Below are 14,324 nucleotides of genomic sequence, written 5' to 3'. Positions count from 1 at the left end.
TGCAGTTAGTATCTGAAATGCCTAATCTGCATGTTGTGGCAAATCCACTGTCAGGCTGTGCTTTCTTGTCTTCCTCTGCAAATTAAACATAAAATAATATAAAAAATCTATGTCTGATGGAATAAAAAAAATGATCAATGGAAATAATTCCTCAGTTTTGGCTCAATTTTATTACTGAAATGTAATGGTAATAGAAAAATTATCACATTGGAAAGCATAAGTATTTGGAGATGGAGCAGCAAATGAGGAGTCAAGGCCATCAAAGTGTGTTTTGTCCTTAAGAACACTTCCAAGTTTCTAACCATTTTGCAGAAGAGAAACTCCAGTGTTTTCTTCTTATGTCTACTATGCACAGTACAGAACTAGGTCATTGAACAATAGACTGAACAGCAATCAGCACTCTACTTCTGCATAATGCATTAAGTATAACATGGAGAAACTGTTCATAGAGCTGAAAGCTGGTATTTCATGTCTGTAAATTCAAACTGACATGACATTTAATATTGTTTCATAGTAATGAACAACAAGGTTTCGTTCATTCACAAGTACAACATAATGCCAAGTTTAGTCTGAAGAGGTAACAACAAGGCAAGAGGGAAAACATGCTATGTTCCTTCAAATGAGAATGCTAAATTAATGATAACCATTGAATGCTTTGCTACTGATACACAGTACTACAGAGACTATCGTTGTGAGACAACATTATACTGTCATTTATAGTGCCCTTGTCCAGTAGTTGATTGAGGAACTGGGTTAACACACAGTATACCTTTCAGTTTTCACTCTAGTTCCAGGTTTCTCATGGAGGTCTCCAGCTTTCAAAAGCTTTTTTATTTTTCTAGGAATGTGCATTCTTTATCTTTTCTCTTTTTCTTTTTCTTTTTTTTATTCTTTTCTTTTTCTTTTTCTTTTTCTTTTTCTGTTTTTTTCTGATAAATCTCTATGGGTTTCCTTCCCACCAAGGTACAATTTAAATTCCTAGATCAAATAATTTGTTCTGTCATATATTATTCCTTCTTTCAAATGCTTGTATTTGAAAACAACTTGCATAAAAGTCAGACTTCTGTTTTCACAAAGATAGGAATGCGAACTTGAATCTCATAGTGGGGAAAAAGTGCTTTTTTTCACTAAATTAGCAGTATATTTTAATACAAGCTCTTCTTCTGAATTTTCATGTCTCTCAAACACTGATTGTCTTTTCCAGCTTAAGTTAGAAAATAAGTGGAAAGGCGAAGTGAGCAGCATCGATCAGCTCTGTTTGCTGCCAAGCGGTTTTTGTATTTGCATGTACAGTCGTTTATGCATTATGGCAGTGCAGATCAAAATAATCTCAAAGTTCCTGTATAAGTTTCACATTTAAAACTGATTTTCATAAATGCAAGCATTCATACTCTGTAAAAAAAAAAATGTCCCTGAGTTAAAATTCTAATTAAATGCACTCATTACTTTTTCAGATTTTAAAAATAAAGCATGTATTGGTGCCTACACATGAGCACAGGATATAATGAGAACTAACCTATATGGAGCATTAACACTACTTCTGTTCTCTTCCAGGAGAGAACAAGGTTTGAGAATTTAGGCCCACAGTTAACAGGGAAACCCAATGAAGATGGAAAACTGGGCCCTGGTGTCATCGATCTTACAAGGCCGGAGGATGCAGAAGGTTAGTTGCGGTTTTAACTATAGGTTATTGAACACTGCATTACAGAATGGTACGGCTGAAATGCTGCCAGTGTCATAAATATTGTCTAGGTTACATCCTAGGATAACACTCGAGTGATTTCTGTGTGGTTTTGTGAGATTGTACTAAGTCCATAGCAAAGGGCACGTAGATGAAAAGGACTGTGTAACCCTCTAAGCCCTCCTGCAACACAACGATGTTTTTTTCCTCCAACAGCTGTCAAATAGTGTTTTTACTTTGAGAAAATTACATTGAGAAAATTATCTCAGCAAGGCAATATATACATATATACTTTTTCACCAGTTTTAAGGATTTAGCAGCTTTGAAGAAAGCCAGAGGTCTTCAAGAATCTAGCCATTAGTGCTCTCATAAAATATTCAAGATGCAGTAAGCATAATTTTATTGACAGGCAGCTGTCAGATGACAATGGAAAAATATTTCACATTTTATATATGGAAATGTCTTTTTTCATGATACAAACTTTCAGTGCATTTGCACTCATTTCAGAGTGAGAGTTCTATATATCAGGCATGCAGTGTCAAGTCACAGATAGAAATCAGTGTTAATCAATACTGAGTTTAGAATCTAGCAGGGTTACCATGCATGCTTTGGAAGTGGATGCCACTGGTGTCCTCTCTACCCTCTGATACGTTAGAAGAAAACATGTCAATAGATAGAAACCCTACCAATAGTGGTAGTAAGATTAATGTACTATTAAGATATAATATTATGCAACATTTTGCACTCTCAATTTACTTCTTTTTGAGTATCTTTTCACTCTTTTTTAAACTGACAAATTCTAGTTACACTGCTGTTCTTGAGAAAAGGTTAAAACATCTCTAAATTTTTCCATTAATATCCAAACATCTCATAGGTTCAACATTTGCTTTTTTTTCTTGGATCAAAAGAATAGGACCAAGAAACTTGTGATCGTTGACAAATAGGGTTATTTTCAAATGACTCTTGAAAGACAATGGCATCATTTTTTTGATAAAAATGCAAAATATTTTCTATGTAGAAAAATATTTGTATAAGCACATTTTCTGTTTTTTAAATGGTTCAGGTAAGGTCTCAGGAATTGTCCCTTCATTTTGAAGTCTGATGACAACAACACCACCACCACATGTAAATGTTAACTTTTCTTTACTGTATAGGTAATATATGATATGATCGTGATAAACCCTTATTCTCCTGGCTTGCCAACCGACATACATTATCTTTAATCAGTCTCAAGGCAAACCAAAAAAGCTGAATTTAAAAGTATTTTCAACAAGAACTTATATATCATGGAAAAGCTGCAAGTTCAGTTCCAAGATGTTCCTGTATTGACTCACACAGAGAGAGGAATAGTTAAATCTCAAATTTAATTCAGCAAAATATTCTTACTTACTGGCTTAATGTCACTGTTATCTTACCTCATGGAACTAACACGTGCACCAGGAGCACATGCTGATATGTGTCATGGCTCAAACCAGGACTTATGTCTTTGCTTTTCTTTTTATTTTTAAGTATTTTGACATAGTCAAGATTTCAGGTCTCCACAACAGTAAGATAAGATGATGAGTGAAGCTCATCAGCTATTTATTACAAATAGAATCATAGAATCATAGAATGGTTTGGCTTAGAAGGGACCTTCAAAGGTCTTCTAGTCCAACACCCTGCAGTGAGCAGAGACATCTTCAGCTGCATCAAGAAGAATACTCAGAAGGAGGCTAGCACCTTAATGATACATTTCAGGTTTTCCATATATATATATGTATATTTTTAGTAGTTCCTTAAAAAACCAGCAATTTACATTTTGGGGAGCTATTATTTATGAGCTTCACTTTTTCATCCTTTCTTGTATGTGACTGGCCACTGTAATATTGTCTTTAAACAGAAAAATAATGAACAAAATGTAAGTAAAACAATTTTCAGAGAGGTGTTTTGGCATTATTTTTCTTCTAGAAAAAAGGACTTACAAGATACATGGACTTTCAAAAGCACTTGTTGACTAATCAGTTATTTATAAACTACTTTGTAAAGGAATTTCCATCCTGCAGCAACTTCTCATATTTCAACATGTTGAAGGATATTTTTTTCCTCAGTTGGGATGAGAAGCTACAGCAGCCTACTTACAGATATATAGTTACTGGTTCATATGATACCAAGTCCCTGACAACTTTCTTGGTTTAGCTGATTTCACTTCAATTCATCCTCTCTTTCAAGTATCTTGATACACCTTGTGGCACCTGACAGCCCTCCCTGTTACTGGATAATGCAAAACAAAGCTTTGACATAATGTAACCCAAACTACAGTGATGTGTGCCAGTTTAAGGACAGTGTACATGTCTCTCTAGAACTAGTGGGGCAGTTTGAGTCCTGGTGTGTTGCCACGTGGGAAATCTGAGTTCATGAATGGTTTCAGATTTCCATACTTTGTTTAGCAGCCAAGACATGTCTCTGGAAAAGAGGTGTTGGATGAATACCACTGCTGATCTGAAAAAACCCCAAACATTGGCGGAAGTTCAAAATTGAGCTGCTTATTTGTCCTTCTAGTTGTAGACAAGGTGAATTTAGATACTAGCTGGGTATTAAAAAAAAAGACATTCAAAATATCACCCAAATTTTGCCACTTATCTTTGGCAAGCTAGCGAAGAGTTGACACTTCTAGTGTTTAATCATTTAAAGTGGAAGTCCATTGATAACAGCGCTGCTAAAATACCAGCAGTTAAACTGTGGCCTCTGATGTACTGCACCATGCTACTGTTCATCTTCAAGGATATTAAAGGTTCTCTCATAAAACTATTACAAATCATTCTAGGCTTTCCATGCCACAAAGTTTTTTGTAAGTATTGCTATTACTTTGTGCTTCCATATGTGTCTGTTTCACTACTGGGTTATTAAGAAAATTAACAACTTACTCTGTAGCATTATGGACTCATAAAATCTTTTATGTTGGAAAAGATCCTTAAGATCATCTAGTCCAAAAGTGAACCTAACACTATCAAGTCCACCACTAAACCCTTAGCACCACATCTACACATCTTCTAAACACCTCCAGGGATGGTGACTCCACCACTTTCACCACTTACACCACTTACATGACTGTTCCAGAGCCTGACAACCCTTTCAGTGAATAAATTTTCCCTAATATCCAATCTAAACCTCCCCTGGCACAATCTGAGGCCATTTCCTCTTGTCCTATCGCTTGTTACCTGGGAAGAGATTGACATGCACCTTTCTACACCCTCCTTTCAGGTAGCTGTAGAGAATCATAAGGTCTCCCCTCAGCCTTCTTTTCTCCAGACTAAACACCCCTGGTTCTCTCAGCTGCTCCTCATAGGATTTGTTCTCTAGATCCTTCACCAGGTTTGTTGCTCTTTGTGGCCTCGTCTTAAGAAGAGAAGCTTGTTGCATTTTAGTTTGTTGCCGAGGTCACAATCTCAACTGAATCTCAAAGGTTCCTAACAGCCACAGTCATATTCTTTGAAGACAGTGTTATTCACACCTTCCTTTCTGTTGTTGTTACTGACCTTTTATCTTTTTTTCCTTTTTTTTTTTTTTTTTTTTTTTTTTAAGCATTTGAGTGCAGGTTGTTGTAGATATCTTTAGATAATATTTATGTGTTTTGTTGTGCATATAGAAAAAGAAATATTGGTGGGCAACTTCTGACCCCCTATCTTTCTTCACCACAAATACATCCAGATCTCTGAGGTGTCAGTTCAGTTGTGACCGAGTGAGCGTGTGGCTGATAGATCTGTCACATGGTTTTACTCCCATCACCAGAACTGCAGAACTTCAGAATGATGAAATTTACTAGAGAAGATACATTGACTATTTGAAGAGGGTTTTTGAAGGGAGAAATGTGGAGGGGGGGATGGGGGCTGGGATGGAGCAGGGAAAGTAGTGTAACAGGTTTATTCTTGAACCAGGGACTCCAAATTTAGTCCCATTGCTGGCTATAAACTAGGGGAAAGTGCAATTTGGGCTGCATCCTGATCCCCCAACTGATGTAGACCCAGAGGGCTATAAAAGTGCAGTTTCACTCCCTGCCTGCCTGCACTTGCATTGGAAACTGAAGTGTGCAGTGACATGGTACATGTCTGTCTCATCCTAACAGGCAGCCAAGATAGACCGAATCTGAGAAGTGCTCTTGGTTCCCATAACTTTGACACAGCCTTTAAGGTTCAAATAATTTGTTATAAGAAATGTCAGCAGACTTGTGTGTTTTATGGAATGCCTTTGTAATAGTATCTAGCAATGATTTCTCTCTACTCCTTATATCTTTTCTATAACATATAGCAGAGATCTGAGTTGGACAGGATCAGTCATGTTTTCCTTTAATTTTAGGAGTGCCTGTGGTACTGGCTCGTTGATCAGAAGCTGAAGCTACATGTATATATTTTTTTAATCATAAGACAAGTCCTGAAATTATTTAAATTTAGCTCTATGCAATTATAAAACAAATACTAAAGGATACTGGAAGAATTACTTTTAAGACTTAACTTGTAGCTGCTGCCCAGTGTGTGAAACCTTTTTTAAGATCAGTGGTAACTAGGCGTTCTTTCAGAGATGACCAAGCATATTAAGTCATATTCAAAGTTTGTGTTACTCATAATGACCGAACTGTCATTTGAACGGAGGCCTGAAAATCATCAACAAGAGTTTAATATTAAATATGACATAAACTGACATTTCTATTACTTCCATAGCCACCAGCAGGACTGGGCTAACTATATTAAAAATCATGCTCAGGCTGCATTCAGAAACATTGCCACTGGCTCTGACACCATTGATGAATAATCCGCAGGCTTGTATCATTACCTGGAAATCCCAGTTGCCATGTTAAAATATATGACACATTTGTAGCTAGCAAAATTCAAAAATATGATTTGAGAGCCTTATAAATGTTCGGTGACTGGTATGCAAAATTATAAACAACAGCCAATTATAGAACTAAACAACAATTTTTTTTTTTTTTATTCCAAGCCTCATCATTTTAAAGGAAACATCATTCTTTCTGTAGGCGGCTTCATAATTTTTAACATTTAAGAATGCCAGGACTGAAATACAGCTAACTGGCATGGACACACCAAGACAGCTTTGAATCTAGCCGCATCTAAAACCTCTTTTTGAAAATGACTGTCATACATCGTTTGACCAGAGTGTGTAGAATATAGTCCGGAGCCATAGGTGAGACCTGTTTAAATTCCAGGTAGAAGAACCTAAAGTATTCAGTTCTTATTTATCTGAGAATATTGGATGATCTGAATATGGTTTTTTTGGTTCGTGTCCTAAAAAAGATATTCCTTTCCTAGATGCTTACTTTTTGTGATAGTGCTGCTTCTTTTGAATTGTACAATGTGCTATATGTTTCTGGATCTTGTCCTTGTATAATGTGCTGTATGTTTATGTATCCTTCTGTTTTTCCAGTTGTGATCAAATGCTTTGGAAATTTGTAGGAAGTATGCTAAGATTTTGTTTTATAGTAGATAGAAATCTGCAGAAGAGACTTAATGCTTCTGTTGGTAATTACTGATTTTACCTTAGCTCAGGTTGTGATGTGGTTTCCTTCAGCAGTCATAGTCACAGAATCACAGCATGATAGGGGTTAGATGGAAACTCTGAAGATCATCGAGTCCAACCCCCCTCAAAGAGCAGGACCACCGCAGAATCTAGGGCAGGTCAGGGATTCAGATTCCATCAAGACCTGGTCTTTATTCCTGACAAAGTACTGGATCTGTTAAAAAAAAAACTTTGTTGGTTGGATCCTGGGCAAAAAACATCTGAATGTTATTATTTTGCTACTGCCTCATTGTGTGACTTTGTAAAGGAAAATAACTACCCTGTGTCCTGTTTTCCTAAGTGAAAAATCAGATACATTGTGAAGCTAAATTCATTTTGATAAAGCAAATGGAAACAGATGAAAATGACATATTAGTACTTAACATTGAGTTCCACGTTAATATACTAGAATCAAGGACTTGTGAATTAAAGATCTGGCCTCACAGTTTTCCATTTGGGACAACAAACACAGAGGCTTTTTCTTCTGAGTCCTGTTATGATGTTATAATTTGTTTTATTTCTCGTGTGGAATTTTCTTGATGCTGTAAACTTTGTGTTTAGCACTTGCTGCTTCTTTCTTTGATAGTAATCTACCAGTGTGTGTTAAGCATGAACCATAGTTCTGAGGAAGGGCACATGCCCACTAGTTTAGATTAAAAAATATTTATATAATATAGTGATATCTGTCTGTCCACTTTATTTGTATCTATGTATTTATTTATCTTTGTATTAGACTGTTACTTTTCAAATTCTCTGGAAGGATAACTTTTGCTATGAAACCTAGATGTTTAGTCAATCATTAAGATGTATCTTGGAGTCCTCAGCATAGCATTGGTCCCAGCCCATCTTAAGTTCATTGACTCAGTGCCTGTGTTCTCCTTGGTTCCTGTGTCCTCCCTTTCACTGCCTGCTCTCTCTTGCTTTAAGTTGTATGTTCCTTGATCGCAATGGCAGCAGCAGTCAATGTGGAATCATGTGGAGGAGAGGAATGAGCTAACTGGGGGAAGACGAGTAGTCTTTGCAGTGTAGAAAGTTGTTTCTTGGCCATGTGGGGAGAAACATGAGAAAAAGGAGCTACAGTGGGAAAACAAGGCTGATATCTAAGGGTGAGGAGAAACTGCCACCTTCTTCAGCTCCAGATTTCTGTCCCTCTGTGAAAAATTCAGTTTCTCTCTCCTTGGTGATAGAGCAGACATCATGACAAGTGTTTGGGTTTTGCAAATCTATTAAGTAAAAGACAGAACAGCACTTTCCTAAAGAAATACTACTATATACTCAAAGTCTCAACATTCTTGTATATGCCCAATAGTAAACAGTTACATGAAGAGTGACACAGGTCCTTCTTAACTCCAAAAAAGGCTGACTTTGCACCGCTGAAGAGGTAGGTGAAAGGGAACCATATATTTGCAGGCAAATCAATCCTGGCAGGCTGCCAACACGATCCAAACCTGTGAGGTAACTTGTTTAACACCCTCCTATGCAGAGGTGTAAACAGCAGGTAGAACATGCATGGCAAAGCATCACCTACTTTTGTGACAGTGCTTTATAAATACTGGAGGAAAGAATGCCTCTCCATGCCAGTCTTTGTCACACATAAATATTTGTAATAGTTGCTATGGCAGTTGAGAGGGGAAAGATGAAAATCACAAAACAGTGAAAGCTGTCTGAAAACAAAGAAGTGTTTCCAGAGAGAATGCAGTAAGCTCAAGTATTGGATTTTTTATTCCCCTGCATCCTTGTTGTAGGTCTTTGATTTTAAAAAATGCTATACTTGTATCTTTATTATTTAAAGTAACTTACACAGTTGGTTAATGAGACTAGATGCTAAAAGGTGGGCTTCATGACTTGTGGTTGCCATTTTTAACAATCAGAATCTATTTGATTGTACCTGGTACTTGAGTGATATGCTTACATTTTTCAGAATGACACAACAGATCTGGAATCTCGGATAAAGCACTTAGGCACAATATTTCAGTTGTTTGAATGAGTTTCAGTGCCTCTGCCCTTGTGTAATTAATGTGGCAAACAGGATAGGAATAAGGCAGTCTGTCTTTAAGAACCATAGAATAATAGAATCATAGAATGGTTTTGGTTGGAAGGGATCTTAAAAATCATCTCGTTGCAACCCTCCTGCCATAGGCAAGGACACCTTCCACTAGAACAGGTTGCTCAAAGCCCCATCCAACCTGGCCTTGAAAACTTGTAGGGGGGGGGGGCACACACAACTTCCCTGGGCAACCTGTTCCAGTGTCTCCCCACCCTCATAGTAATGAATTTCTTTCTAATATCTAATCTAAATCTACCCTCCTTCAGCTTACCCTTTTCCTATTACTAGACTCCCTGATAAAAAAAATCTCTCCCCATCTTTCCTTTTGGTCCCCTTGAAGCACTTGAAGGCTGCAATAAGGTCTCTTTTCTCATCCCATCACTTTCCTGATGACAACCACTTAATGAATTTCAATGTTTCCAACATCCCCATAATATTTTACAGGGGGAACTCCCTCTCTGAATACTGAAAAATCTGAGTTGAGGGTGTGTGGACTGATCTTCCCATGGTATTGAAACTTATTTCTCTCAAGACACCAATATTTAACATAGAGTGTGCTTCCCACTTTCGGAATACTGTATCTGGATGTTTTCCACAAGTGTTACCTTTTTGATTTTTAACTGTCTTAGGTATTTTTTTCCTACTGCTAAATATGAAGCTTTCTCACTTGCTGTTTCCATGCTACAGTAATTGATTCTTATATAATAGTACCTTTATTTTAAAAACTTCTACTTTGAATTTCTGATGCTGTACAACCAACCACTGTTGCAATGCCCTGAGTTTTACATAGGGGTGCTTATTAGCGCAGTTATGGCTAAGGGCTTGTCACAATTCCCATTATATAGTAAAACATTATTTTCAGGAATTTAGGACAGAACTGTAAAAAGTAACTGTGGGCTGCAGTTACACAGAAAATCTTTGCCCATGAGAAAATTATTGTCACAAATGCTGAAAGCATCCATTAGTTTGCTTATCTATTTTTAAGTGGAGTGAGTGAAAAATTAAATATAGTACTTCAGTGGTTTAAAACACCCCAAAGACCTGATTCTTAGGTCTGCACGTCTTTGTCTTGCTCCAATATCATAAAAGGAGCTTGAAGCTGCCTAAAATAGCATAAAATTGCCAGGCACAGTTGAATATTTAGCTGACAGAGAAAGCCACCATTATATCATTCTGCATGGAGGAGGGAGGACTCTTGCCCTTCTTCCTTACCTCCTTGAGCACAGGGAGTGCAGCAGAAATATGAATACATTAAGGAAAGAACATAATATTTTCTGGTTAGGCATGAGGAACTGATACAGATTCAGATTCTTCTTTGTACAACTGCCTATTTTTCTAAGCCTATACTGAACACCATTTCTCCCTCAGGAACCTCAGTGTCTCAGCTGCAGAAAAATGTTTAAGAGCATCTGCTTTTCTTCCATGTCGATAATAGCAGGGACCTAAGCAATCACTGAGTTCAGAACTTAGTAGCAATGGGACATGATTTTCTTAATTTGTACTTTGATTTAATTTTACAGAATCAGTGGTCCAGATTGTGTGTGGGGTTGGCATTAGAGTATCTTCTCAGCTTCTTCAAATATTAAATGATTACGTTTTCAATTTGGCAGGGGTAGTTTCACAGGACGTGCAGTATTTCAAAGAAGAGTAATTTGTAAATTTTCACAGAAATCCCTATTTCAGGACAAATCCCCCATTTTTTATTCAAACAAGGTAAATGTGGCAACATATTTGGAAATATTATTGCCCTGTTTGCAGAAATATCTTCCGTCTTTCACTCACAAATCCCAAATGCACAGATTAAGCATAGTTGAAAAATAAGCCTTTAGAATTTTTCCTGACATTTATTATTACTTGTTAACTTACAGCTCCTCTTATCATGCTGCTTTCAGTTCTCTCCCTTTGTGATATATTATTTACAGATTATATTGTTAATTATTATAATATCAGCACCCCATGTGAAAAGCAAAAAGAAATGGCAAATGCGTATCCTAGCCCTAGGTCCTTGCTATCTTAATTACTGATATGATATGACAAGTGAGAAGAGAAAACACTGGATGGAGGGAATTAGTTACATTGATGTGAAGAATGATGTTGCATATACTAGAAGGTAAGAAATTCAATTGCAGATTCACTGCAGGAAATGGGCCACTAAGCAGTGATTCCAACACACATTAAAACCTTTTTGCAAAGTATTCTGCATTTCATTAATAGCCCATAATTTGAGGGAGGTGTGTTTTAAACTTCTCTCCCAGTGTTAAATATAGTTACCTTTTACAAACCACATTGTACTTAAGCTTTTAAAATTCATTGTCTTGCTATAAAGGAGCAAGCAACATGGTTCATTAATAGCGTTCAGACGCACCTTGAACAATTCATCTGTCAAACATGAAGTCAGGCTGCCTTATTTTCTCTGTGGTGAATTCCTGTCTGTCATTTCTCCATCTTAAAACAAAACAAAGCATTACCTGAAGTAAGAATGGATCATGTCCTGTGGCACTTGTTCAGGCAGCATTTAAAAAAGGATAAAAATTCAAAACTGTTAGGGATGTCTGAAGGCTGCAGAATTAATCCCTGTGTTTAAATTTATGGTCATGTTTTCTGGATGTTCTAGGTGACACTGTAATGTCAGGAGAAATTTGAAATTCTATGAGTAACAGCTCCACTGGTAGCAAAGCTGTTACTCTTATGGAAACATTTTTATGTTAAATAGATTAATCTTTGTGTTGTTTTGACTTTGAATATGATTAATGAAGTAACAATAATTGCTTAGCTGCAAGAACAACTTTTTTTTTTTTTCTGAAAAAAATACAAATAAACAAAAACCGAAACAATTTGCAGTACTGAGAGATCACTTCAGATAGCTAACAAGAATAATTATTAGTAATATTTTTCTTGGGCTGTGCTGTTTTGTCCATGGTTTTCCTTTCTGTGAGCCTCTACTTCCATCATTTGAGTATGAAAAGAAATAACAAAGAAAAACAATAGTGTTCGTGGGAATGTTGATTGTAGTTAGACCTGATGACTGGCAATGCCTTAATTCTGGTGTCATTACTTAGTCTGAATAACTTTCAACTGAAATATGTTTCACATTTTTTCTGTCAATAATATCTGTCAGATATTGGGTTGTTAGCATTTAATTAATTATCTGTGAAGGGTCTTGAAGTCTGCAAGTGGCACATGATTGAAAAATCTTATGACACTTGCATATTTCCCCATATTTATAGTAGAGGCTGCTTTTTCATCCCAGTTCCTATCTTGGTCTTTCATGGATCTTCACAGAATAACTTCTCATGCTCTTATGTTACAGCACAAGTGGGACTGTCGGCCACCGAAGGCTTAAGTCAGGCCTTAAATACTAATTAATTCAGTTAATATTACATGCAATTTAAAAGTTTATTATATTGTTTAAGTCTGTTCCATGGCAGATTTCCATGAGGGTTAATTTTTCCATGAAATGTAGTCAAGAAATCTAAACTGTGTAAACTATGAAGAAAGTAGCTACATTTAGCAGTTTTAATTAATTTAAATAATACCAATTCGGGCATGGCTGGCTGTGAAGTGTGGATGTGCTAATAGCTTGTTTAGAAATATTGTTTCAGTATTTAATACAATCCAACTAACAATTCATGCTTTAAACACTGGTGATTGAACAGCTGAGAATGCTTGATTTGATTGCACACAGATAAGACATTTCAGTATTAATTTTAGATCTAGACTTTGAAATGGGGAAAGACATATATGCAGGTTATAAGAAGGCTGTGAAAACCAGTGCTGTATTTTAATTGAGATTACGAATTTTGCTTGCATATGTAAAACAAATGCACAAAAAAGTAAACTCACTGCCACCAAAACTGAAAACAAGGCACTTTGGAAAATATATGCTGATATATAACTGGCTAGAATTTCCTTCATTTTGCAAAGCCACGAGCCACATGCATCAGCTCACCACAAAGTCATTAGGTCTTTTTAAACTCAGATGAAAAACATTAACAAATACCACAAAAGGCTTTAGTATGGCCCCTTTGTTCATTCACATATGGCAGTTTATAACTCCTGCACCACTTGGGTCGTATGTTTGTTTAAGCTGCCTCCATCAGGCCAGCCCTGAAAGAACAAAAGACATCTTGAGCAATCCTAAGCAGGAAATGGGCTAATCTAAACATGGCTTGTGACACTATAAGTAGAATAGAAAGGGGAGGGATTGATTAGTCATTAATGTCCAATTGACTCCATATGGATGTTGCAATAATAAGGCCTTTTCAGTGCAGTAGCGGAGTTATTGAATTAGAGGTTTATGTTTCCTCAGAGCTGACCTTGGGGAATTCCCTTTTGGTTCTTCTTGTTGATGTTTTAAAGAGAATGGAGTCTCTTAAAAGGAAAAACAGAAGCCTTATCATAACTGAGTGTTGCATGGTTGTAGCTTACCTGTGTATATTCCCATCTCTTAATATTTACTTAGCACCTTTCAGAACCTTTGCAGGTGAAATATTTTAGAGCTCATTTAAATATTCCAGTAGTTCATGAATCACGTCTTTCTCAGTTTTTCCCCCCTTTTTATTCACTGACATGGAGCCTAGAAGAAATGTTTGGACCTCAAATCCCAGCTGAATAATACTTGTTTAGCATTTGGAATGAAAGCAATTTGACAGACACTTCCCTGCAGAACATTTGTGCCACTGTGTGACTACAGGCATCACTGTCCCAGAGCTAGTCACGTTTCCATGTGGGTGTTAGTTTTGCCTAGCGATGACAGGTCATGCCAGTGATGACAATAGTTCATACCTATTTATTTTGCCTCTCTTGCTGGTAATAAAGAATGAGAAAGTGTTCTGAATGTGGATGGGGATGAAGAAGAGGGAGACAAAGGGCTAAATGGATAAATGTTACACTAACACTGCTACAAGTCACCTAGATTAGGCTGAAGTAGCAAATTTTGTAACCTCTAAAATCCAACAATGAACTTAGTACTGCAAAATAGTAGTTAAATGATTCTTGCATTCTGAACTTTCCGAAGCTTCTTTTGTCATTCTAGTCTTTTCAGGTTTG

General features: G+C 36.7%; 1 protein-coding gene across 12 annotated transcripts in view; it reads left to right on the top strand.

The window, feature by feature from the left end:
* SOX6 (SRY-box transcription factor 6) overlaps positions 1-14,324 on the top strand; it is a 370,949-nt gene that overhangs the window by 335,060 nt on the left and 21,565 nt on the right. For all 12 annotated transcript variants that reach the window (XM_051620577.1, XM_051620574.1, XM_051620578.1 and 9 more), the window contains one exon: positions 1,555-1,663. In XM_051620577.1, the coding sequence (XP_051476537.1) occupies positions 1,555-1,663 (109 nt within the window). The remainder of the gene's footprint in view (positions 1-1,554; positions 1,664-14,324) is intronic.

This window comes from Apus apus, chromosome 5 (assembly GCF_020740795.1).
Source record: "Apus apus isolate bApuApu2 chromosome 5, bApuApu2.pri.cur, whole genome shotgun sequence".
Classification (NCBI taxonomy): Eukaryota; Metazoa; Chordata; class Aves; order Apodiformes; family Apodidae; genus Apus; species Apus apus.
Note: the sequence above shows the minus strand (reverse complement) of the source record. Positions and strands in the feature narration are given on the sequence as shown.